We start from the raw sequence: 22,333 nt of genomic DNA, 5'->3' as shown, positions 1-22,333 counted from the left end.
GGCCTCCTGGCTTGGATTGGGATTCGCCGAGCGGGCGGAAGAGGCGGGGCGGAAGTGCGGAAGGATCGGGGAGGCGTGTCCTCGGGGGGAAGCCGGGCCTCTAGGCCGCGAGGTGGGTCTGAGGGAAAGGAGCGAGTCGCCTGAGGGGGTTCCATGGCGGTGAGGTGGGTCTTTCTTTGAGGGGGCGTCCTTTTATGGCCTGAGAGCCCCCCCCCGTGGCCGGGCTTCGGAGGAGAGGAGCGGGGAAGGGGTCGCGTGAGGAGAAAGCGGGGCAAAGATGATCCGGTTCTGTCCGTGAGGGGGAAAAAAAACCTGTTTCGAATCGACCTTTTTTTTTTTTTTGCGAAATTCTCCCGGTTCGGCGTTTTGCCGGAGATTTTGCTGAGGATCCGGCGACAGACCAGCTTAATCCATTATTAGGATGACGTTTACCCGTCCTTCATGCAAAACGTAGCCTTCCCGATATGGTTCCCGCTCCCATCATCCACAGCCACATGGGCTCGTTGGAGGCTACAGGAGTGGGGTGTCCCTCGACGGGCCAGACTCCAGAATCCTTCGGGGTTCCTTATAAACGACCTTGAGCACAGCCTGGATGGGAAAATCAGTAGGATGGGGGACCACCAGGAAAGATTTCAGGGGGGGAGAACCATTCAGGACAGGTAGTCCTCGACTTACAACCGTTCAAAGTTGCAACGGTGCTGCAAAAAAAAAAAGAGAGACTTAGGACCATATTTCGCGCTTAATGACCGTTGCTGCATCCATCCCCCCCACGATCAAAATTCAGACACATGACAATTGACTCATATTTACGACGGTTGCATTGTCCTGGCATTGTGTGGTCCCCTTTAGCGACCTTCTGCCAAGCAAAGTCGATGGGGAAGCCGGATTCACTTAACCACCAGGTTACTGAACTTAATAAGCTGCAGTGATCCGCTTAAGCACTGTGGCTAGAAAGGTGGTAAAATGGGGCTGAACAAATGTTTGTTTGTTTATTTATTTACTTACTTATTTATTTATTGGTTTGATTTATATGCCGCCCTTCTCCAGAGACTCAGGGCGGCTTACAATGCGTTAAGCAATAGTCTTCATACTTTTGTTTGTTTGTTTGTTTATTGAATTTGTATACCGCCCTACTCCCGAAGGACTCAGGGCGGTGAACAGCCAAATAAAATACATATAATACAAATGTTAAAAAACCATTAAAATACAATTAAATAATTGGCCCGGAAAACAAAATTTAAAACACCCCAAATTCATAAGACAAATTTAAAATTTAAAAGTTTTAAAAAACAGTTTAAAAGAGAGTTTAGGCCAGGCCGGCCTGCTGGAAAAGATATACTAAGCAGGTATATATCTGCTTAGTAGGGCTTTCGCCCCCCCCCCCCCCCAAAGCAGTATTCTTTTTATACAAAGTCAGCTTATTGCCCCCACAATCCGGGTCTTCATTTTACCTACCTCGGATGGATGGAAGGCTGAGTCAACCTTGAGCCTGGTGAGATTTGGACTTGCAGTAATTGCAGGCAGCTGGCAGCTAAGTGCTACTTAACAGCACTTCAGTCCGCTGCGCCACCAAGGCTCCTTGGTTTTGGTTAGCAACAGGCATTTTGGGCTCCGTTGTGGTCGTAAGTCAAGGACTACCGGTACTAGCATTGTTGCTGATCTCTTTTCTTCGCCCCTCCTATATTGTAATGAGTAGTATTGTTGTGTGCCATATACGCACGACACCCATCTGGACTTCCTTATTAGCTTTTTAAACTTCTGCACAGTGGGGAAATCCAAATTTTTTTACTACTGGTTCTGTGGGAATGGCTTGGTGGGCATGGCATGGCTTGGTGGTCGTGGCAGGGGAAGGATACTGCACAATCTTCATTCCCTCCCTACTTCTGGGGGAAGAATATTGCAAAATCTCCATTCCCACCCCACTCTGGGGCCAGCCCTAGGTGGTATTTGCCGGTTCTCTGAACTGCTCAAAATTTCCGCTACTGGTTCTCCAGAACTTGTCAGAACCTGCTGAATTTCACCCCTGCTTCTGCAGTTTGGAGACATTTTTTCAGAAATAAAAAATCCCATCCGCAATACAGGTAATCCTTGATTTACAACCATTCATTTAGTGACCTTTCAAAAGTTATAACAACACAGGGGAAAAATGACTTATAACCATTTCAGCATCCTCAGGGTTATGTAATCAAAACTTGGATCCTTTGGTGTGTATTTATGATAGTTGTACTCTCCTGGAGTCAGATAACATTCCCAGCTGGCTTCCGATAAGCAAAAATCAGTGGTGAAGCTGGATTCACTTAACAACTGCAGTAATTTGCTTAACTGTGGAAAAAATGTCATAAAATGGGGCATGTCATCTAGCGGACAATCTTGTGTAGTCACATAAATGTTTTGGTTCATAAATCAAGGACCAGCTGTACTGCCCAGGTAGTAAACCCTCTCAAAACATGGGTTTTTATTCATTCATATTAAATAGTATTCCTATCACAGCTGTCACTCTCATGGTTCTATGTCAATTAATTTAAAAGTTCCAGGAAAGAGCTCTGATTAAATCTAATTCTTCTGAATTTGTATGTTGAGACTTGGTTTAATAGAGGGAAGAATTCGTCCCTACAGCTGAAGAAATAGTGTGTGTTGCTGCCTCCTTTTCGTTTCTAGTGTTAAATCTGTATAATCCTAAATTTTATGAGTGATAGGGCAGAAATAATTGCATTCTTTGTCCCACCATTTTTTTTTCACCCAGAGCTTCTCGAGCATAAAAAGATCTTTGCTTGAAATTATTTACAGTTCGTTGAGAATTCAAGTGGATCCAACCTTCCCTTTTCCAAAAGGGCCAGTCATTGTTTATTTTGGAAGGTCTTTATCCCTAGTCAATGAAAGAACCTTAAAAGTCAAATTTGGTCAGTGGAAAATCTGTTTTTCAAACGCCAATAGGAGATTGAAGAAAGGAGAAAATTAATTTGATTCTTTGATTCAAATATCTTTGCATTTTTTTTTAGCTGATAGGCATCTGACATGTCCTTTGTGTTCTCGTCTTCCTTTGTCTGTTTGTTGGGCAAATGATCACACTTGCAAAGTGCTAGACCTGTATTATTAAGTCAAGATACAAGGCAAAAATTGCATTATTGACCATTCTAGGCTAGAAAGCACAGCTTATAGTTACAGGCCTGGTTCTAACCCTTTTCTCTGCATAGGCTGCTCCAGAATGGAAGGTGGAGAAAGCAGCGCGGACCTTGTAATTAACAAAAGATTTGTCTCAGAAGCTGAGTTAGAAGAACGACGCAAGCGAAGACAGGAGGAATGGGAGAAGGTTCGGAAACCTGAAGACCCCAAAGGTATTTGGCTGTCAATTGGGGGATTATCTAAAGAGTCACAATCCCAAGCAGGTTCAGTGTGGATCTAAGAAGCATTCAACCAAGTACTGGCCCATGGACATGCACTGCAACCTATTTGAGCAAAGTTATAAGTAATAACCAAGATGAAACTATCGGAGTATAAGACGCACCTTTTTTCCCTTTTTTCCCCCTAAAAGGTGAAAATTTAGATGTGTCTTATACACCAAATGTAGCTCCGCCCATCCACTGGCTCCCACCTTTTGGCGTCTGCCTCCCAGCAATTACCTCCTTGCAGCAAGAAGAAACAGCTCCTTTCAGCTTCAGCACAGCCTAATTAGCACAAGTTGATTGGATCGGCCTCCTGACTCTCAGCTGTTTTGCTCTCTGCAGTTTTGCGTGGGGCTCTGCTGCTTGCTGCAAGGAGGTAAATTGCTGGGAGCAGATTTTTTTTTTTCCTTATGCTAATCAAGCTATGCTGAAAACGAAAATGAAAGTAAAGCAGGCTGTTTGCTGCAAGGAGGCAAAATTGCTGAGAGGCAGAGGCAGATTTCTTTTTCTTGTTTTCCTCACCAAAAAAGATAGGTATGTCTTATAGTCCGGTACATCTTATACTCTGAAAAATACAGTAATAGACCAGTTCAATGTCCTGAAAATATTCCTAGCTATTTATTTAACTGGAAAAGGAAGCTAAGGAAGAAAGTTTGTATAGTAATATTGAACAGATAACAATGTTCCAGTGGTGGATTGCCCCCGGTTCGCATGTGGTTGATTAACTCGATGGATGGAGTAAATTTTCTGTTAGAGCAATTCCTGAATTCTGACTGACAAATCTGTTTCTCCTTCTCCTAGAATGTCCCGAAGAAGTGTATGATCCCCGATCTCTCTATGAAAGGCTTCAGGAACAGAAGGACAAGAAGCAGCAGGAGTTTGAAGAACAGTTCAAATTCAGTAAGTTTCACTAAGCGTCCCTGAAATTCAGCCACACAAAGATTGACCCCTTGTTTTTTCTTTCTTGTCTCCCTGGAATGGCATCCTTAAGAACAGAACTGTCCCTCCTGAAATGCTTCCGTATGGAGAAGGCTTTGCCACCCTCTTACAGTTGTGCCAGGGTACCACAGCTGGCTTCTTGGCTACTGCTGGAATCCAGAAACCAGTCTGCCCACTTCCGCAGAGGAAAGGGGAAAGCATTGAAGTGTGAAGCTTGGCAAAGCTGCCAACTTTTCTTCTTCGCTTCAAAAGTTGCAGGTTTAGTCACAGGTTTCTTCTACCTTCCTACGTCCGTGGACAATGGGGAAATGACCTCGAGAAGAAATCATTTGTGTGTTATCTTTCCATCTGGCACCACTTGTTGTTAACTTCCTGATCTTTCTTCCCTAATGTGAAGCTTTATGTCAGGGGTGCGGCTTTAAGACTTGTGGACTTCAATTCCCAGAATTTCCCAACCCGCCATGGGCACTTGAAGTCCACCTACCTTAAAGTTGCTAAGTTTGACAAAGTCTGCCTTAGAGCAGCCCCATGATCCTTAGAAAAGAGGTGCAGACAGGGGTGAAATGCTCCCGGTTTGGACCGGATCGCCTGATCCAGTAGTGATAGCGGCAGGTGGTTTGGAGAACCGGTAGCAAAAATCCCTGCCCCTCCCCCCATGCCCAGCTGAGCCACGCGATCATCAGAGGCTTTTTTTTTTTTTACTTTTAAAAGCATTTTTTTCTGCAACCTCTTCGGACGAAGTGGTTGTCGAAAAAAAATGCTTTTAAAAGCCTCTGATGATCTCAGGTGAGTTGCCTGATCGTCAGAGACTTTTAAAAGCATTTTTTTCTGCAACCTCTTGAGGTTATAGAAAAAATGCTTTTAAAAGTTAAAAAAAAAAAAGTTGGCCACGCCCACCCAGTCACATTACATCCCCCCCAAGCCACACCCACAGAACCAGTAGTAACAAATTTTACATTTCACCACTGGGTGCAGCTGCTTTGAAGCATTAACACATAGATGTTATGTTTGCACTCCTGCATGCTCAGAAAACTCTTTCGATGCTTGAATATGAGGTGTTCTCCAATCCTTCAACTCAGAATTATCTCACTGTATCCAGTTAGTCAACTCCCTAGCTCAGTATTCCACAGTCTTGGCAACTTTAAAGTGTATGGATTTTCTGGCTGGGGAATTCTGGGAATTGAAGCCCACACAAGTTGCTAAAGTTAATAAACACAGTCCTAGCTTGTTTACGTTGGCTGGCAACAGCCTTTCAGGTAAGGATCATCCGGACAATTGTGAGATGCAACATCCGTAGACTGGCCCTTTCTCATGGCCTTTCCTTCATTCTGTCATGGAATCATTGGCTTTTGGAAAGGAGTGGTTGTACATTGTGCTGAGCCACAATTGTCTTGGCTTCGGTTGAAAGAGTCCATTGGTGCATTTTAAGTAATTGGTTTTGTCTGCCTCTTGTGCTGCTTCATCGCCACCTCTCTTTTTTGTATTTTGTTATCTTGGTGTGTAAAAGCATCACCCGGTCTGCAGACATAGGCTCTTTTTCAGGGCTAAGTGGTTTGCCGACTCTGAGTAGAATTTTGTATAGTTAACACTAACAGTAAAACATACTGCTTTGTTAATGTTTCTAGTCCTTAAGATTATAAAGCATTGTATCTTCAGTAGCCTTTGATCTCAGAACCCAGATTATTGAATGAACCTCCAGATTCCATAGTGAGGAATTTTAGTTCAGAGTGGTGCTCTTTTTGCTAGAGTTACGTTTTCTATTTCTGCTTTCTGACAGGTTCACACATTGTGGCAAGCGGTAAAGGTTTTTTGATTTTGCCTTAGCATGTTGCATTATCCCAACGATTGGGTTTTATAAATGAAGGTTTCTGATTTTTATGCTACGCGTAAGCCAGGGCACTGCAAGCTAGTTCATCAAATTGCGCTAAAAGTTTGGCAGCCCAGGCCCTACTATGATGAAATCTGTTTCTGGGCTGCTTCAGATTGGCAGTGGGGTGAATGGGTAAGTGCTCCTCAGGCCAAAAAAAAATATTCCTGTCTAGGAAGCTATAGTGTTATAAAAGAAGACTGTGTAAACTTTCACATTCTTGGGAAATATGGATCTTGAAAGCAGATTAAATGGCAGCAAAACAGGTAAATAGGAATGTGTATTTACTGTGATAGCATCAGCCAGGATGGTGGTTCAGCCTTTTTATAAATTATTTATTTATTTATTTATTTATTTATTAGTCCAATTTATATGCTGCCCTTCTCCGTAGACTCAGGGCGGTTTACAATGCATTATAGCAATAGCCTGCATACTTTTTTGTATATACCTGCTTATTAGGGCTTTCGGGGCCCCCTAAGCGGTGTTGTTCTATACAAAGTTGGCTTATTGCCCCCACAATCCGGGTCCTCAGTTTACCTACCTCGAAAGGATGGAAGGCTGAGTCAACCTTGAGCCTGGTGAGATTCGAACTTGCACTAATTGCAGGCAGCTGGCAGCTATGTGCTAGCACTTAACAGCACTTTAGTCCGCTGCACCACCGAGGCTCTTAAATCTTCAGTAAAAGCTTGAATGGTGGAAGGAGGGGGGTCTGCAGGAACCAAAAGTTTGTTAAAGCTGATCGATGACATTTCCATAATTAATGCAATTTCATAGTCGGACAAGTAAATTTACATAAATGATATAAGATACATCAATTATCTGGAGTTCTTCAGAAACAGCGTTTGTAAGTTTGAGACGAGGTCCAAACTCAAATGTGGCCCGTCGCATCTGAATGGGAGGTCCATCCAACAGGCTGTCCCATATCTTCCTAACTGATGGAATTTAAAAAAAAAAACCATGCTGAAATAAGACGGCAGAGATGCTGTAGCCAAATTTGTGGGTTTATCGCAATCTTAGCTTGTTCTCTACAGAAAATATGGTCAGGGGCCTGGATGAAGATGAGTCCAAGTTCCTCGATGAAGTTTCTCGGCAGCAAGTCCTGATAGAAAAGCAGCGTCACGAAGAAGACCTCAAGGAATTGAATGAGTACCGGATATCCTTGGCCCTGAAAGGGGGGGGGTCCTTCTTCCTCTGGGGTAGGGGGGATTTCAGAAGCAGCCATCAGCGTGTTTCTGGGAAGCCTTGTTTTTGTCTTTGAACTATTTGGAGTGTTAAATTCTTCTAAGACAAGTGCCAAGTTTACATTATTGGTGTGCAAGGTATTTCAACTATTCCTCAATTTACCACCAGAATAGAGCTAAAAATTTTTATGTGGCTAAGTGACTTTCTGTGTTAAGTGAGTTTTGCCCCATTTTATGACCTTTCTTGCCACAGTTGTTAAGTGAACCCTTGTAGTTATTAAGTCAGTAACCCGGTTGTTAAATGAATCTGGCTTCCCCACTGACTTTGATTGTCAGAAGGTCGCAAAAGGGGAACCGGATGACCCTGGGACATAAATATGAGTCAATTGACAAGTGTCCAAATTTTGATCACGTGACCTTGGGGATGCTGCAACAGTCCTAAGTGTGTAAAACGGTCATAAATCACTTTTTTTAGTGCCGTTGTAACTTTCAACGGTCACTAAATGAGTGGCTTTAATAGTTTAGTCGGGGTGAATAAGCGTCATTGTTGTGCCATGATGTGTCACACTTATAAATCGTTTTGCTGCTTTAAATCTTTGGCCTGAGACAGTCAATGCAATTTGATTTGAAAAGTAGACTGTAATGATATCCATACATTTATATTCTTAACTATTGCCACTTATACAGTTTTAGTGTCTATTGTTATATTTTATCATGAACTTTTAACATCGGACAACTTTGTGTAGGTAGTCCCTCATTTTCAACCGTTCATTTAGCAACGGTTCAAAGTTAACAGTGCACTGAAAAAAGTGGTTTATGACCAGTCTTAACAATCATCACAACATAATCATATGATCAACATTTGGGCACTTGGGCTGTCTTTCTCCTTTGCAGGGAGCATCAGATCTTTCCATCTCTGTGCCTACAGGTAGTCCTCGGCTTATGTCTGGTTGCTTAGCGACCATTTGAAGTTACACCAGACCTCCCATTTGAGTAGTTCCAACAGGTGCCTCCCTCTCCCTGGTCATGTGATTAAAGTTTGGGCATTTGGCAACTGATTTGCATTTTTTTACCCAAACTTATGACATACTATGCAGGTTTCTCCAGGTTTCCAGCAAAAAAAAAAAATCTAGGTAAAACAGACTCACTTAATGACTGTCATGACTTACAGCCATCATTCTGGGCTTAATAACAGTCATAAGGTGAAGACAGCTGAAATAATAATCTCACTGCAAACTGACTCCCATTTAAAATTTACAGTATCTTTTCTTCTTTAGTGACCAAACCAGTCAACTTGTACAAATCTAGAAATATCCACCAGGAATTATCATAAAAGTCCATATTTTTTTTAAATTGACTGCAGAGTGTGGTCTGTCCAGATTCCCGATTCGGTGAGTCCCTCATCATGGTCTACATGTCTCCTTGATTTTAAATATTTAAAATATCAGGTTTGTTGCATATGGATTGAACCAGCAGTGAAATGCTCCCGGTTCAGCGATGGCAGCCCCCACCCCCCCACCCCCCGCCCAGCTGAGCTGCGCAATCATCAGAGAGTTTTTTTTTTTACTTTTAAAAGCATTTTTCGGCCGAAGAGGTTGTAGAAAAAAATGCTTTTCAAAGTTAAAAAAAAAGTTGACCACGCCCACCCAGTCACATTACCCCACCACCACCAAGCCACGCCCACAAAACCTGTAGTAACAAATTTTACATTTCATCACTGGATTGAACAAACAGCAGGCTGGGGTTATTAGTTCAGCTAATAATGTGAGTAAAATCTACTGGGGCGGGGGATGAAAAGCCATTGAATTCCTGTTCAAGCACACGTCTGCTAGCTTTTGCCAGACTAAGCTTCTAAAGGGCTAGGCTGTGTGTTGGCTGGTCAGGCTGGTTTGACTGAGGCTCCGCTGTAAATTTTCCATGATTTCATCCTTTTATCTTTTGTTTGCTTAGCTGTTTCCAGTTTCCATCTGTGACTTACCAGTTGCTGCTCTGTGGGCTGTGCATGACTTCGCAGCATCTATGAAAAAGAAAGGCTAACGTGCTTTTTCAGGAGGCAACTGGACTTTCCTTTACTCCGCTACTTGTAGCCAGCTTTAGGTGGCAGTGCTCATCTCTGTTTCTTTAAGCCAGGATTTCTCATCCTGGCCACTTGAAGACAGGTGGACTTCAACTCCTAAAATTCCCCAGCCAGTTCAAGGTTGCCTCCTCTGAGGTCAATAAAATGAGGACCCAGATTATTGGGGGTCAATATGCTGATTCTGTAAAACGCATTATATATGTGAAGTGGTATATAAATCTAAGTGTTGTGGCTATTTTGGGCTGTTTTCCATAAAGATCCTGCCCAGTGTTGGTTTTTGGTAAGCGTGCCAGTGCCATTCTCAGATTCAGTTGGTGGCACTAGAGAGCTAATTTAGCGGAATTCCAAACTAATCATGATATGAATCTAATGTGGCAGAGATTATCTATCTACATATCGCTATCGATCTCTATTTAGAGGAGGGAGGGAGGGGGAGAGAGAGAGATGCACACAGAGAGAGAGAGAAATATGCACAGGTTAGCTTTAGCTGAGGTAAAAACTAGGAAATGTAGAATTTGAATCTAATCCTTATTTGGTTTTAAGAAAAAGCTCTTTGTTTGAACTCTAATATTATAATAGACCAAGTTATGTAGTTCAGTAGATGGTTAACTTGAACGGATTGCGTGTGCCACGTGCAAGTTTTCTTGCTTTAACTGAATAGGTCTTTGTATCAGTCCTCTTAACTTTATGCTTGCTGGGGGGAAAAAGGTCCAGTAAAGTTAGTTTACACATATTTGTACATACAGTACTCTCTTTCCAAACTTTTTGTATGCCATAACCAAATGCTAAGTAAGTGTAGTAGCAAAGAGGTAAGAAAGAAATTAATAAACCTACTGGTTAACGCTTGTGGGGCTGTAAATACGGCTATGCAACAGCGTATAAAGCTGTAGCACAATTTTATTTTGCGTGTCTTCTGTGCTTCCCCCACTGCATTCTTTTTCTCCTTAACTTTGAGTTCACAACACTTTGTCAAAAGTCGGAGCGAGCGCCGACTTGAAGAAGGAAGCGGACAAGAAACTCTCGGTAAAATCAGAAAACAAGAGCAAATTCTCTCAGGCCAAGCTGTTGGCAGGAGCTGTGAAACACAGAAGGTATGTTTTGCAACTCGGTAGTTTTGCCCCCGAGGCTCAGAGTAGCAGCAGTAACAAAGAACTCAAATCTTTGGACTTTTCCATGCAGTAAAACTAATTAAATGACTCACAGTCACTCATGCCCTAGTCTCTTCCCGTCTTGAGTATTGCAACACGCTCTACGTGGGGCTGCCCTTGAAGAGCATCCGGAAGCTCCAGTTGGTGCAAAATACAGCGGCCTGCATGGTTTTGTGCAGACCCCGATGTGCACATGTATCACCTCTCCTGAGGAAGCTGCATTGGTTGCCGATTTGCTTCCGGGTTCAATTCAAGGTGCTGGTTGTCACCTTTAAAGCCCTTCATGGCTTGGGACCAGGTGTGTCTTGCCGGTCACATCTACCTGACCCACCAGAGTGGGAAGACAAGCAATGTTGCGGGTCCCATCCCTGAGGGAGATACACAGTGGTGGGTTGCTACTGGTTCGGGCAAACTGGTAGTGGCTGAACAGAAGTGTCACACGCGAGCGCCCACAAGCGAACCGGTAGCGATGGGTTTTGAAACCCGCCTCTGGAGATACACCTGGTGGGACCCAGAAGAAGGGCCTTCTCCGTGGTGGCTCCCTCTCCCTGGAACTTTATTACCCCAGAGATTAGAATGGCCTCCCCTCTTCATATTCTTCCGGAAGGCGCTGAAGACCTGGTTCTGCCAGCAGGCCTGGGGAACCCAGAGCGGCATGGAGCCCATTAAATGGCTCATGTGATCTGTTGTCGCCAGGACAGGAGGTGGGGGTGATTTTATTACATTATACTATATTAATTTATTTGATTCTTTTTATTAGTTTTATTGTTTTAAATGTGGTTTTATATTCTGTAAGCCGCCTTGAGGTGCCATGGGCGAATAGGCGGCAATATAAATTCAATCAATCAATCAATGCATTCCAGATTTTTGGCAATTGGATGAAATCAATCTCTTTTTTTTCCCTCCGGAGCTGGCGTTATAACTGTGACATGTATGTACATCGGGAAATGAGGTTCTGCATATCCAGAAGCATCTGGATATATTCAGTTACCATGTTTTCCCGAAAATAAAACCCTGTTTTATATTTTTTTTGAACCCCGAAATAAGCGCTTGGCCTTATTTTCAGGGAGGTCTTATTATTTTGGGGCGTGTGGAGCAAGATGGGGCTCCTCTTGCCGTCTTACATTTCCAGCTGTGCATTTAAATATTTTTGGGGAGGGCTTATTTTCAGGGGGAGGCTTATTTTAGGGCATGCGCTCAAAAGCCCAATTGGGCTTATTATCGGGATGTCTTATTTTTGGGGAAACAAGGTACACTTGGACCTGCAATGGGCAGCCGCTCAGCGACAAGTCTCCCCAAAGATCTCATTAGGAATTGGATCTCCTTCTGGATACGTTCCAGGAAAAGGAGGGCCAGGTTTCGGAGGCTTTCAGAGGCAGGAAAAAAAGTTTTTTCTGAAACAGAGTTTCAGAAGTTTCAGTGGCAGAAAAAAAAAGCAAAAAAGGCAAGGCACAGAGCTCACAACCAACGAACCTGTTGCTAAAATTCATCTGTGGGAACAGCTGATTGGGGGTATTCCGGGAACAGATCCACCTGCCAATCAGCTTTTTTCTTATTTTACTCCCCAAAAACTAAGGTGCGTCTTATACTCTGAAAAATACGGTGGTAACTGCAGTTATTCACTTAACAACTGTTGAAAGACAGATCATAAAATGGGGCAAAGTACTACACTTAAGTTGTCTTGCTTAGCAGTGGAAATTTGGGGCTCAGTTGTGGTTGTAAGTCGAGGATTACCTGTACGAGGAGGAGAGCAAGAGAATCAGTGCATAATGGATTCTCGCCCCAGAGTAGCCGCAGGTTGGAACCCTAAGGCTATGCTAAGTGCTTACAGAGTCGACATGTGCCTGACAGGCTCCTCTCTCCCTCTTCACTATTTTTATCTTAGGAAGGTGAGTGGATGGGAAACTGACATGTTGTGAGACACTGATCCTCAGCCTTGTGGTCTTTGGGTCTTTCCCGGAAGCCTGAGAGGCAGGATTATTGGATGTTTACCTGATCAGGAGAAACAAGGGATGAGCTGAGACAACAAAAAGATCTTCTAATCCAACTCCTCTACTCAAGCTGGAGACTCTATACCAGTGTTGGCGAACCTTTTCTGCACCGAGTGCCGAAACGGGAGTGTGCGCGCAGGGGGAATACTGGAAACTGGAAGAGCAGCTCCCTGGCATGCACATGCTTCCGGTTTGCAGCATGCGCACTGGCCAGCTGTGGTTTTTGGTGCGCATGCATGCACGAAGACCAGCTTACTGGTGTGCACCGCAAACTGGAAGCTCAGCCTCCCGGCATGCACATGCGCACTAGGGAGCTGCTTTTCCAGTTTCTGGCGCTCCCACACATGTGAAGACCAGCTGGCCAGTGCACATGTGTGCAACGGAACTCGGAAGAGCAACGGGCAATGGCTGGCATGCCCGGAGAGATGGGTCTCTGCATGCCACTTCTGGCACGCGTGAAATAGGTTCGCCATCACGGCTCTATACCATTTTGAACAAATGTTTGTCCAGTCTCTTCTTCAAAGCCTCCAGTAATGGAGCACCCATAACTTTTGAAGGCAAGCCATTCCACTGATTTATTCATTGAGCACTACCATCCATTACTGCATGGTAGTGCCCAATGAAGACTATAGAATAGAATAGAATAGAATAGAATAGAATGCTTTATTGGCCAAGTGTGATTGAACACACAAGGAATTTGTCTTGGTGCATACGTTCTCAGTGTACATAAAAAGAAAAGATACATTCGTCAAGAATCATAAGGTACAACACTTAATGATAGTCATAGGGAAACAGTCAATATAAATCGTAAGGATACCAGCAACAAGGTTACAGTCATACAGTCATAAGTGGGAGGAGATGGGTGATAGGAACGATGAGAAGATTAATAGTAATTCAGACTTAGTAACTAATTTGACAGTGTTGAGGGAATTATTTGTTAAGCAGAGCGATGGCATTCGGGAAAAAACTGTCCTTGTCTCTAGTTGTTCTGGTGTGCAATGCTCTATAGCGTTGTTTTGAGGGTAGGAGTTGAAACAGTTTATGTCCAGGATTTTCACAGCCCTCTTTTTGACTCGCGCAGTATACAGGCCCTCAACGGAAGGCAGTGAGTCGTAGGAAGCCTCTCCTAAATTGGCATTTGTGATTTGTAACGTTTCACATGAGAACATCATTTTCTTCCGGAGGAGGAGAAAGGCTATCCAGTGTGTGAACAATCAATCTGTCTTCATAGCAGCCATTCCTATTAAGGTGTATTCTAGCATGTTCTCTTAATTGCTAATTTGCAAAGATAAGAATAAGAGAGTCGGGGGGGGGGGACCTTGGAGGTCTTCTAGTCCAACCTTCTGCTCAAGCAGGAGACCATAGATCATTTCAGACAAAGGGTTGTACAATCTCTTCTTAAAAAGCTCCAGTGTTGGAGCATCCACAACTTCTGAAGGCAAGTGGTTCCTCTGGTTGATTGTTCTAAATTGTACTGTGTCTTGTACTGTGATAAGCCATAAGGGTAGCATTCTTTTTTCTTCCTGTGAGGGTTCATTATCAGGCTAGTAACCACATGAGAAGCACTGCTGATGTTCCCTAGTCTGGTAATGAAACATCTGCCAGAAGAAAGCCAAGTTCAGACAAAACCCACCTCAGTTCAGTTCTGAGCTACTTCTCTTCTCCATTCTTAATACCATAATAGGGTTGTATAATTTTTTAAAAAATCTTTGGTTTACCACGCCAGATGAGAACTGCCTTGTAGTTTGTAACTCACCGTTTATGGAGGAATGATGTCAGCCAGCTGTGGCATCTGAACCAACTGCGGTCACCTTAGTATGATGTGTTTATATCTTTCTGCTTGTCTGTTTTCCATAAAGGAACTAATTTAAGTTCCGCTCTTCGGATTTGTGTCTCTTTGCAGTTCAGAAGGTGCCAACAGTGTAAAAAGATTGAAACTGGACCCGGATCCTGACCACGATAAGGTTGCAGGTGTGTATCCGAATTGGGAAGATTCCAGGTTTATGGGGTTCAGTGCAGCGGTGAAATCTAAAATTTGTTACTACCGGTTCTGTGGGCGTAGCTTAGTGGGGAGGGGGGGTAATGTGACTGGGTGGGCATGGCCAATTTTTTTTTTTTAACTTTTAAAACCATTTTTTCTACAACCTCTTCAGCGAAGAGGTTGTTAAAAAATGCTTTCAAAAGGCTCTGGTGATCCCAGCTGAGTTGCCTGATCGGCAGAGGCTTTTTTTCTTTTAAAAGCCTCTGCCGATCAGGCAACTCAGCTGGGATTGTCAGAGGCATTTAAAAGAAAAAAAGCCTCTGCCGATCAGGCAACTCAGCTTGGATCGTCAGAGGCTCTTAAGAGGTTGTAGAAAAAATGCTTTTAAAAGGCTCTGATGATCCCAGCTGAGCCGTGTGATCATCAGATGCTTTTTTTTTTTACTTTTAAAAGCATTTTTTCGGCCGAAGAGGTTGTAGAAAAAATGCTTTAAATTGTTTTTTTAAAAAAGCCTCTGATGTTTGCACAGCTCAGCTGGGCGGGGGGGCAGGGATTTTTGCTACTGGTTCTCTGAACCACCCGCCTCCATCGCTACCGGATCGGGCGATCTGGTCCGAACTGGGAGCATTTCACCCCTGGTTCAGTGCTTTGCATGGTTAGCTCTGCCTTTGAGAGGTTGGGATGGAAGGGGATTTTACTAATGTGATACTGCGGTGTTTCTCAACCTTGGTGACAGCAAAGCTGGCTGGGGAATTCTGGGAGTTGAAGCCCACCCTTCTTAAAAATGCCAAGAACGCTGAGAAACACTGTGATATTGGATGAAATCTAGCAGCAGACTAGACTGAGTGAGCAGCCTTTGACTGTGCTCTTCTTGGAAGAAGCTGTCCATGCAAGGGGGCCTGGTAGGAGAAGATATTTATTTATTTAGCTTATGGCAACAATTTTAAAAAGCACATCATGATTACATTCTCAGTGAACAGAACTGAAACGATTTACTCTGTTTACAAATTCAAAGGTAGGATGCTTGAAAAGTCAAGCCACGGTGGAATTGCAGGCAGAAAGTCTCTGAGATTTCCCTCATATATTCCACAATATGTCGCACTGTCTGCTTTGGAGCCCCACCGCTACATTCCGAAGAGGAGAGCTTTTCCCATTTATGGAGGAGATTAGCTCAACTGCCGTGTTGGGTCCTAACCCTATTAAGGTCTTAAGGGATAGATAGAATCCAAATTGAATCTTTTGGTTCAGCTGCAGCACACCTGCCATGTTGAGTCCTGGTCCTATTGCGGTCTTATCCGAATAGTAGAGGAAACTGGAGTAGAGCAGAGCAGAACAGAATAAGACAGAATAGACTGGAATAGAGCAGAACAGAATTGAATAGACTGGAGTAGAGTAGAGCAGAGTGGAACAGAACAGAACAGAATTGAATTGAATTGAATTGAATAGACTGGAGTACAGTACAATACAGTTAGGAAAAAAATCACCTTTGGGCTAACTATAAGAATAACTTTATTGTCATTGTACGTGTATACACAGTATACCCATACAATGAAATTCACTTAACGGCCAAAGACCAGGTCCAACACACATAACAATCCCCAAACACACCCCCACCCACCACAAATTCCCCACCTCTAAACCACCCAAACATCCACACAACAGACCAAGTAATGCTGTCCAACAGCTCACTGATGGTGGCCCTTTAGTTCATTGTTGAGTGCAATTAAAGCTCTGGGATAAAAACTATGACACGGATGATCGAAAATCTCTTGCGAACATTCAGACAAAATGAATGTGATCCAGCATTGCAATTGGATCGGAGTAACCCGGTGTCTGAAAAGAGTAAAAGATGACTTTTCCAAGCTCAGTATCCTGGTTTGAGAACCGCGCCATTAGCCTCCGTACAGATGCATCGCTGTTTGTTCTGCTTGACATAACTCACAATCTCTTTTACTGATTGTGGCCCTTGAAGTCTCTCCCAGGGCAGAATTGCTAGAGAACTATGGACAGAAACTTCACAAAATTGGACTATGTCTGTCTTTGTGATGGTGCCTGGTCCAAACTTTTGCTGTTTTGCTTCCGGAGGCCAGGCATGTGGCTAATTCAAGGGATGGGTGTTGTTGCACACTGCCTTGCCATCTGCTCACTTGGTTCCCCTTCTAAGGTCTCCAGGCTAATTAGCCACAGAAGGGTGGCTGCCTCTAATCTCTTTCAATATTAGTCATTCTCCCAAATGCTTGGCAGGGATGGTTGATAATTCGGTGTGACGCTTGGCCCACAATGGCACGTTGCACACACAAAAATTTGGCATTTGGAGAGATGTTTTCACTTCACTGGAGACAGAACGAGGCTTAGGTCTTTCTCCTGGATGGAGAGTCTTCTCAGCCAAAGTTTTCAAATTCTTTCCCATAGGCAGGGATTTTTTTTTATTTATTTAATCGTACCTTTACTCTTTTTATAAATAACTCAAGGTGGCGAACAGATCTGATCCTCCTCCCTCCTTCTATTTTCTCTCCAAGAACAACGCTGTGAGGTGGGTTGTGCTGTGAGAGAATGGCTGGCCCAAAGTCACCCAGCCAGCTTTCATGCCTAAGATGGGACTAGAATTCACTGTCTTAGTGATTGGCCCAAAGTCACCCAGCCAGCTTTCATGCCTAACATGGGACTAGAATTCACTGTTTCCAAAGTTACCCATCTGTTGATGCCACAGGCTTATGGTTTTCACGCCTAAGGCTAGAACTCACCATCTCCTGGTTTCCAGCCTGATGCCTTCACTGCTAGATGTGCAGAACGGATGTTTTGTCCCTCCCCTCCTGCCTTTTTCCTCACCAATAAGATAAAAGCAGATTGTAACTTTGGATGTACTCAGGCTGCAATCAAGCAAAACAAAACCATAAAAGCTGAGATTAAGAGATCTGGTAAGATTGATTTTTCTAAATTTAGTAATAGTAATATCACTATTGTCCAAGAGAAGGGAAGAAAAAGAATGCATAAAACAAAAAACATGACAAAAAAGTGAAAAAATACGAAAAAAAATATATACCATTATAACAATACCGTGTTTTCCCGAAAATAAGACCCTGTCTTATATTTTTTTGAATCCTGAAATAAGCGCTTGGCCTTATTGCCATGCGCTCAAAAGCTCGATTGGGCTTATTATCAGGGGATATTTTATTTTAGGGGAAACAGGGTAGTTACAATTCTATATATACTTGTCTAAGGCAAATATTATTCAATATATATGTATATATTTCTGATACATTTGCACAACTATCTCTTTTTATTTTAACCTACCGTGTTCTGTATAAACGAGACCCATATTTATTTCATTACACTTGTCCACACAAAGTCTATGTCTGTAGGCAATCCATTCACAGATGACAACTGCAATCAGGCCTTCAATCCACTGGACCATTTATAAGGCTATAAATTTATCTTTCCAATGCTCTCACCACGGCCAAAAGACTGACATTACGGCATTGCAAGATAAAGAGTTTTCATTGAAATGTCAAAAGATGCAATTCGGCTTTTGATTGCCAAATCAAGTTATCCGTCGATCATTTTGATAGATCTGCAGCGGCATTCATCCAAATTTCTTGCTCTTTGCAAAGTTGAGACAGATCCAGCAAATAAAAATCAGAAGATATGCAAGTCATGAATTTTAAGCAATTTCACTGGAGCTAAGAGCTCTTAACATTATCATTTGGATTTATTTTTATTTTTTTCCCCCGCTCTTGCTCACGTAGTTTCCTGGACCATCTCAGAGCAATGTGCCAAATATCGAGGGAGTCGTGGAAGAGATTTTCAGTAACAGTAATTACTTCAATTCAGAACTGAGTTTGGGGTATAGGTTGTCCTTGAGTTATGACTGTTAGGGAGCCTAATGTAAGTCATATAACAGCCATCTAACAGGATGTAAAACAGGTCATGTGACTGACCAAAGTTTATGACTGTTTTCGTGGCAGTCATTAAGCGACTCCCGTAGTCATTAAGCAAACCCATTGATCAGTGGAACAGCTGCTTGTCAGAAGTTGTGGGTGCTCCATTACTGGAGGTTTTTAAGAAGAGACTGAACAGTCTGAAATGGTATAGGGCAGAGGTTTTCAAACTTGGCAGCTTTAAGACTTGTGGACTTCAACTCCGGCTGGAGAATTCTGGGAGTTGAAGTCCACAAGTCTTAAAGCTGCCAAGTTTGAAGATCTCTGGTATAGGGTCTCCTGCTCCTGCGGCCGCGCGGGTGGTTATGGGCGCAACTCGTTGTGCCCGTGTGACACCCCTCCTGCGTGAGCTGCACTGGCTCCCAGTGGTCTTCCGGGTGCGATTCAAGGTGTTGGTCATCACCTTTAAAGCGCTCCATGGCATAGGACCCAGGTACCTTCGAGACCGACTTCTGCCACCAATAGCAGAGAGGGTCTCCTCAGGGTGCCATCAGCCAAGTTATGTTGGCTGGTGACACCCAGGGGGAGGGCCTTCTCTGTGGGAGCCCCAGCCCTGTGGAATGAACTGCCCCCGGAAATACGTAAGATCTCCGACCTCCGGGTGTTTCGCTGCGCACTGAAGACCCTGTTGTTCCGCCAGGCCGGGCTATCGACATGATAATTTTAAATTGGGGTATTTTAAATTTTTGGGGTTTTAAACCGGCCAAATCTATTTAATTATTTTAATTTTTAATCATTGTTGTGTCTTGTGTTTTTAAATTGGCTGTACACCGCCCTGAGTCCTTCAGGAGAAGGGCGGTATAGAAATAAAATTATTATTATTATTATTATTATTATTATTATTATTATTATTATTATTATTATTATTATTATTATTATTATTATTATTATTATTATTTAAAGGTCCAACTCTATTCTGATTGATGGATGGATGGATGGATGGATGGATGGATGGATGGATGGATGGATGGATGGATTGCTATGGTGCAGCTTGGCCAAAAACTAGAAGTGATGATTTTCCGCAAAACCATCACAAAACACAGTCACAAGACCACAGGACTCTGCAAACAGCCCCAAATGCAGCCTTGTTCCAAGCACCTGAAGTGCAGTCACATGACCAGGGATGGGCAAGCGTTGGAACTTCATAAGTCCCCTTTTTTGGGGTCCATCATAACTTTTTATAGTCACTAAGCAACCACTTATAAGTCAAGGACTACCCGGCAGAAGCTTCTGAAGAGATTAGAGCATTGCCTCTCAACCTTGGCAACTTTAAGACATGTGGATTTCAACTGCCAGAACTCCCCAGCCAGCCATGGGAATTCTTATTCTTGAAGGAATTCTGGGAGTTGAAGTCCACACATCTTAAATGTTGCCACAGTTTAGGAACACTTAATTAAGGGGTTAAAGGCCCATTTTGCTCCTGTCCTCAGTTTTGGGCAGAAACCCCCTGCAGTCTGTATGGCAAGAATTGATTCTTTCCTCTGACTCTGCTTACCCAAACCTTAATTTTGATAGAAGAACTTACTTGGATGAGTAACGAAACGTCTCAGTTTTAATAATCCAGTGGCCATGATTTAACCTTTTAAGAGCCTTAACCTTAGGAGCCTGAGTGGCGTAGGAGGCTAATGTCTCCTACTAAGGCAGCATTTAACATCCAGCTGCCTGCAATTACTGTGAGTTCGAATCTCTCCAAGGCTCAAGGTTGGCTCAGCCTTCCATCCTTTCTAAGGTGGGTGAAATGAGGACCCAGTTTGTGGGGGCAATAAGCTGACTTTGTATAAAATATACAAAAGTATGAAGGCTATTGCTTAACGCACTGTAAGCCGCCCTGAGTCTCCGGAGAAGGGCGGCATATAAATCAAATAAATTAAAATAAAATAAAATAAAAAATAAATAAGACGTTCTTCTGTTTGAAGGAAACTGGAAACAGCATACGATCGTGAAACTGTATTTCCACAGTCCTTTTTTTTCTTCTCTTTCAGAAAAACCATCTTGCGTTTCCCTGGGCAGCAGTGCCATGAGCGGCTCTGCCCTCCACTGCCCCTCGGCCGCCGTCTGCATCGGCATCCTGCCCGGCCTTGGGGCTTACTCAGGAAGCAGCGACTCCGAATCCAGCTCGGACAGCGAGGGCACCATCAATTCGACGGGCAAAATTGTCTCCTCCGTGTTCCGTGGCAGCAATTTTTTCGATGCGCCACTCTAGGCTGCTTCTTGGAGTCTCGCTCAGAACTCATGTCCTCTTTCATCCCAGGCGTTCCCTCAAGTTCACCCCCTTTTTTTTCCCGTTTCCTTTTTTTGGGGGGTGGGATAACGCCAAAATAATGTACTGCAGTAGTTTTTCATGGTATTTTGGCCTCCTCTTTCCCCCTGTCTCCTCCCCCACCCCCAAAAGCCTTTCCCCAAGACTCTGCTTCGTTTGAGGGGAGTCTAGCCAGGAAGGAGAAAGTTCAGGGGTACCCATTGAGAATGAAACCCTGGATCCCCTTGAAGGGCAAGGATGAGAAGAGCCTTCAGGCTGAAAGGCGGTAGGGCGATTACACATCATTTTTGGAATATTCTCAGAAGAGATCAGCGGCAGCCTCACTGCAAGGCAAAAACGGTCCTTCCTCTAGTTGTTAAAGAGTCATTGTGTGATGTAATTAAAGTGGGGGAAGAGGCCACACAATCACACAGGCAGCAAGAAGTGAATTTTGACAAGTGTCACCCCGTTTTCATGTAGTTGATTAAAAATTATCCCAAAGCATTTAAAAAGGGGGGGGGGAAAAGGTCTTGGATTTTGCCCTTCACGTTTCTCCACTTAGTCCTTCTGCCGTGTTTTGCTATCATCCCTTGATCTCCTTGGTAGCCAAAATTCCTCTTTTAACTGCGGAGTTTTAAAGTTGACGGTCAGTTCCAGAAAATCTTGAGCTTCCATTTAAGGCTATCGTGATTTTTTTTTTTTCCTCCCCACAAGGCGACTAAGGAGCTTTTGAAGGAGTGGCTGGGTTTAGTGTGGAAGCATTACTGCAAAAAGTAATATCCCTGGTAGTTACTTCACAATGCCTAAAACGCCAGAGTAATTTCCTAATGGCTGGGAATCTTGGAGGAGGCCAGTCAGCAACCGAAATTCTCTGGAGCAGAGGTCTCCAACTTTGGCAACCGTCTGGGGAATTCTGGGAGTTGAAGTCCTCCAGGTTTAAAGTGGCCACAGTTGGAGACCCCTGCTCTGGGCGACCTACAGCGCATGTAGTTCTACTTTAATGCTTTGATTGATGTACAAATGAAACTTTCCTGTTCACCCAGTTGATACTGTGATCTCTGTTTTATTGAAGAAAAGCTATTAAACCCCTGGCTATTGGACAGCCTCCCTTGAGTAACGGTACGCTTGTTCTGGCTACTTTGTAGGAAAGCTTTTAGAATCCAGGTTCTATTGGGCCAAGTTCCAGCCACTCGGATGGACGTGTTTTCGGCGTTGAAACAAAGCTAGTGGTTGGAGTAGCCCCAGGAAGAACGAAGCCCAAGTACAGGGAGAGCACAATGGACCCCAGAACCTCTGTTGCTAAGCGAGACAGTTGTTAAGTGAGTTTTGGCCCATTTTACGACTTTTCCTTGCCACCGTTGTAAAGTACATAACTTTACATAACTAAATTACATAGCTAACAACAACTGTAGTTGTTAGGCTAGTTAACATGGTTGTTAAGTGAATCTGGCTCCCCCCATTGACTTTTGCTTGTCAGAAGGGGATCACATGACCGCGGGACACTGCAACCGTCATAAATATGAATCAGTTGCCAAGCAGCTGAATTTGTGACCATGGGAAGACTGCAGTGGTCATGTGAAAAATGATCA

General features: G+C 43.5%; 1 protein-coding gene across 2 annotated transcripts; it reads left to right on the top strand.

The window, feature by feature from the left end:
- Positions 1 to 9: 9 nt before the first annotated feature.
- Positions 10 to 21,849, top strand: PSME3IP1 (proteasome activator subunit 3 interacting protein 1). 2 transcript variants are annotated; one of them, XM_087877009.1, is made up of 7 exons: positions 10 to 112; positions 3,195 to 3,335; positions 4,185 to 4,283; positions 7,221 to 7,343; positions 10,409 to 10,538; positions 14,490 to 14,557; positions 20,488 to 21,849. In XM_087877009.1, the coding sequence occupies exons 2-7, from the start codon at positions 3,206 to 3,208 to the stop codon at positions 20,706 to 20,708; spliced, it is 771 nt and encodes a 256-aa protein (XP_087733135.1). In that variant the 5' UTR covers positions 10 to 112; positions 3,195 to 3,205; the 3' UTR covers positions 20,709 to 21,849. The 2 variants fall into 2 exon arrangements, with proteins under 2 accessions (XP_087733135.1, XP_087733134.1); XM_087877008.1 differs by having other exon boundaries at positions 43 to 164.
- Positions 21,850 to 22,333: the final 484 nt, after the last annotated feature.

This window comes from Pantherophis guttatus, chromosome 11 (genome assembly GCF_059756535.1).
Source record: "Pantherophis guttatus breed Tessera chromosome 11, ASM5975653v1, whole genome shotgun sequence".
Classification (NCBI taxonomy): domain Eukaryota; kingdom Metazoa; phylum Chordata; class Lepidosauria; order Squamata; family Colubridae; genus Pantherophis; species Pantherophis guttatus.
Note: the sequence above shows the minus strand (reverse complement) of the source record. Positions and strands in the feature narration are given on the sequence as shown.

Excerpts from the sequence above, each read along its gene's own strand:
- PSME3IP1 (XM_087877009.1), top strand. The coding sequence starts at position 3,206 with ATGGAAGGTGGAGAAAGCAGCGCGGACCTTGTAATTAACAAAAGATTT. Across the intron at positions 4,284-7,220 it reads TGAAGAACAGTTCAAATTCA|AAAATATGGTCAGGGGCCTG; the intron begins GTAAGTTTCACT and ends TGTTCTCTACAG. Across the intron at positions 14,558-20,487 it reads TGACCACGATAAGGTTGCAG|AAAAACCATCTTGCGTTTCC; the intron begins GTGTGTATCCGA and ends CTTCTCTTTCAG.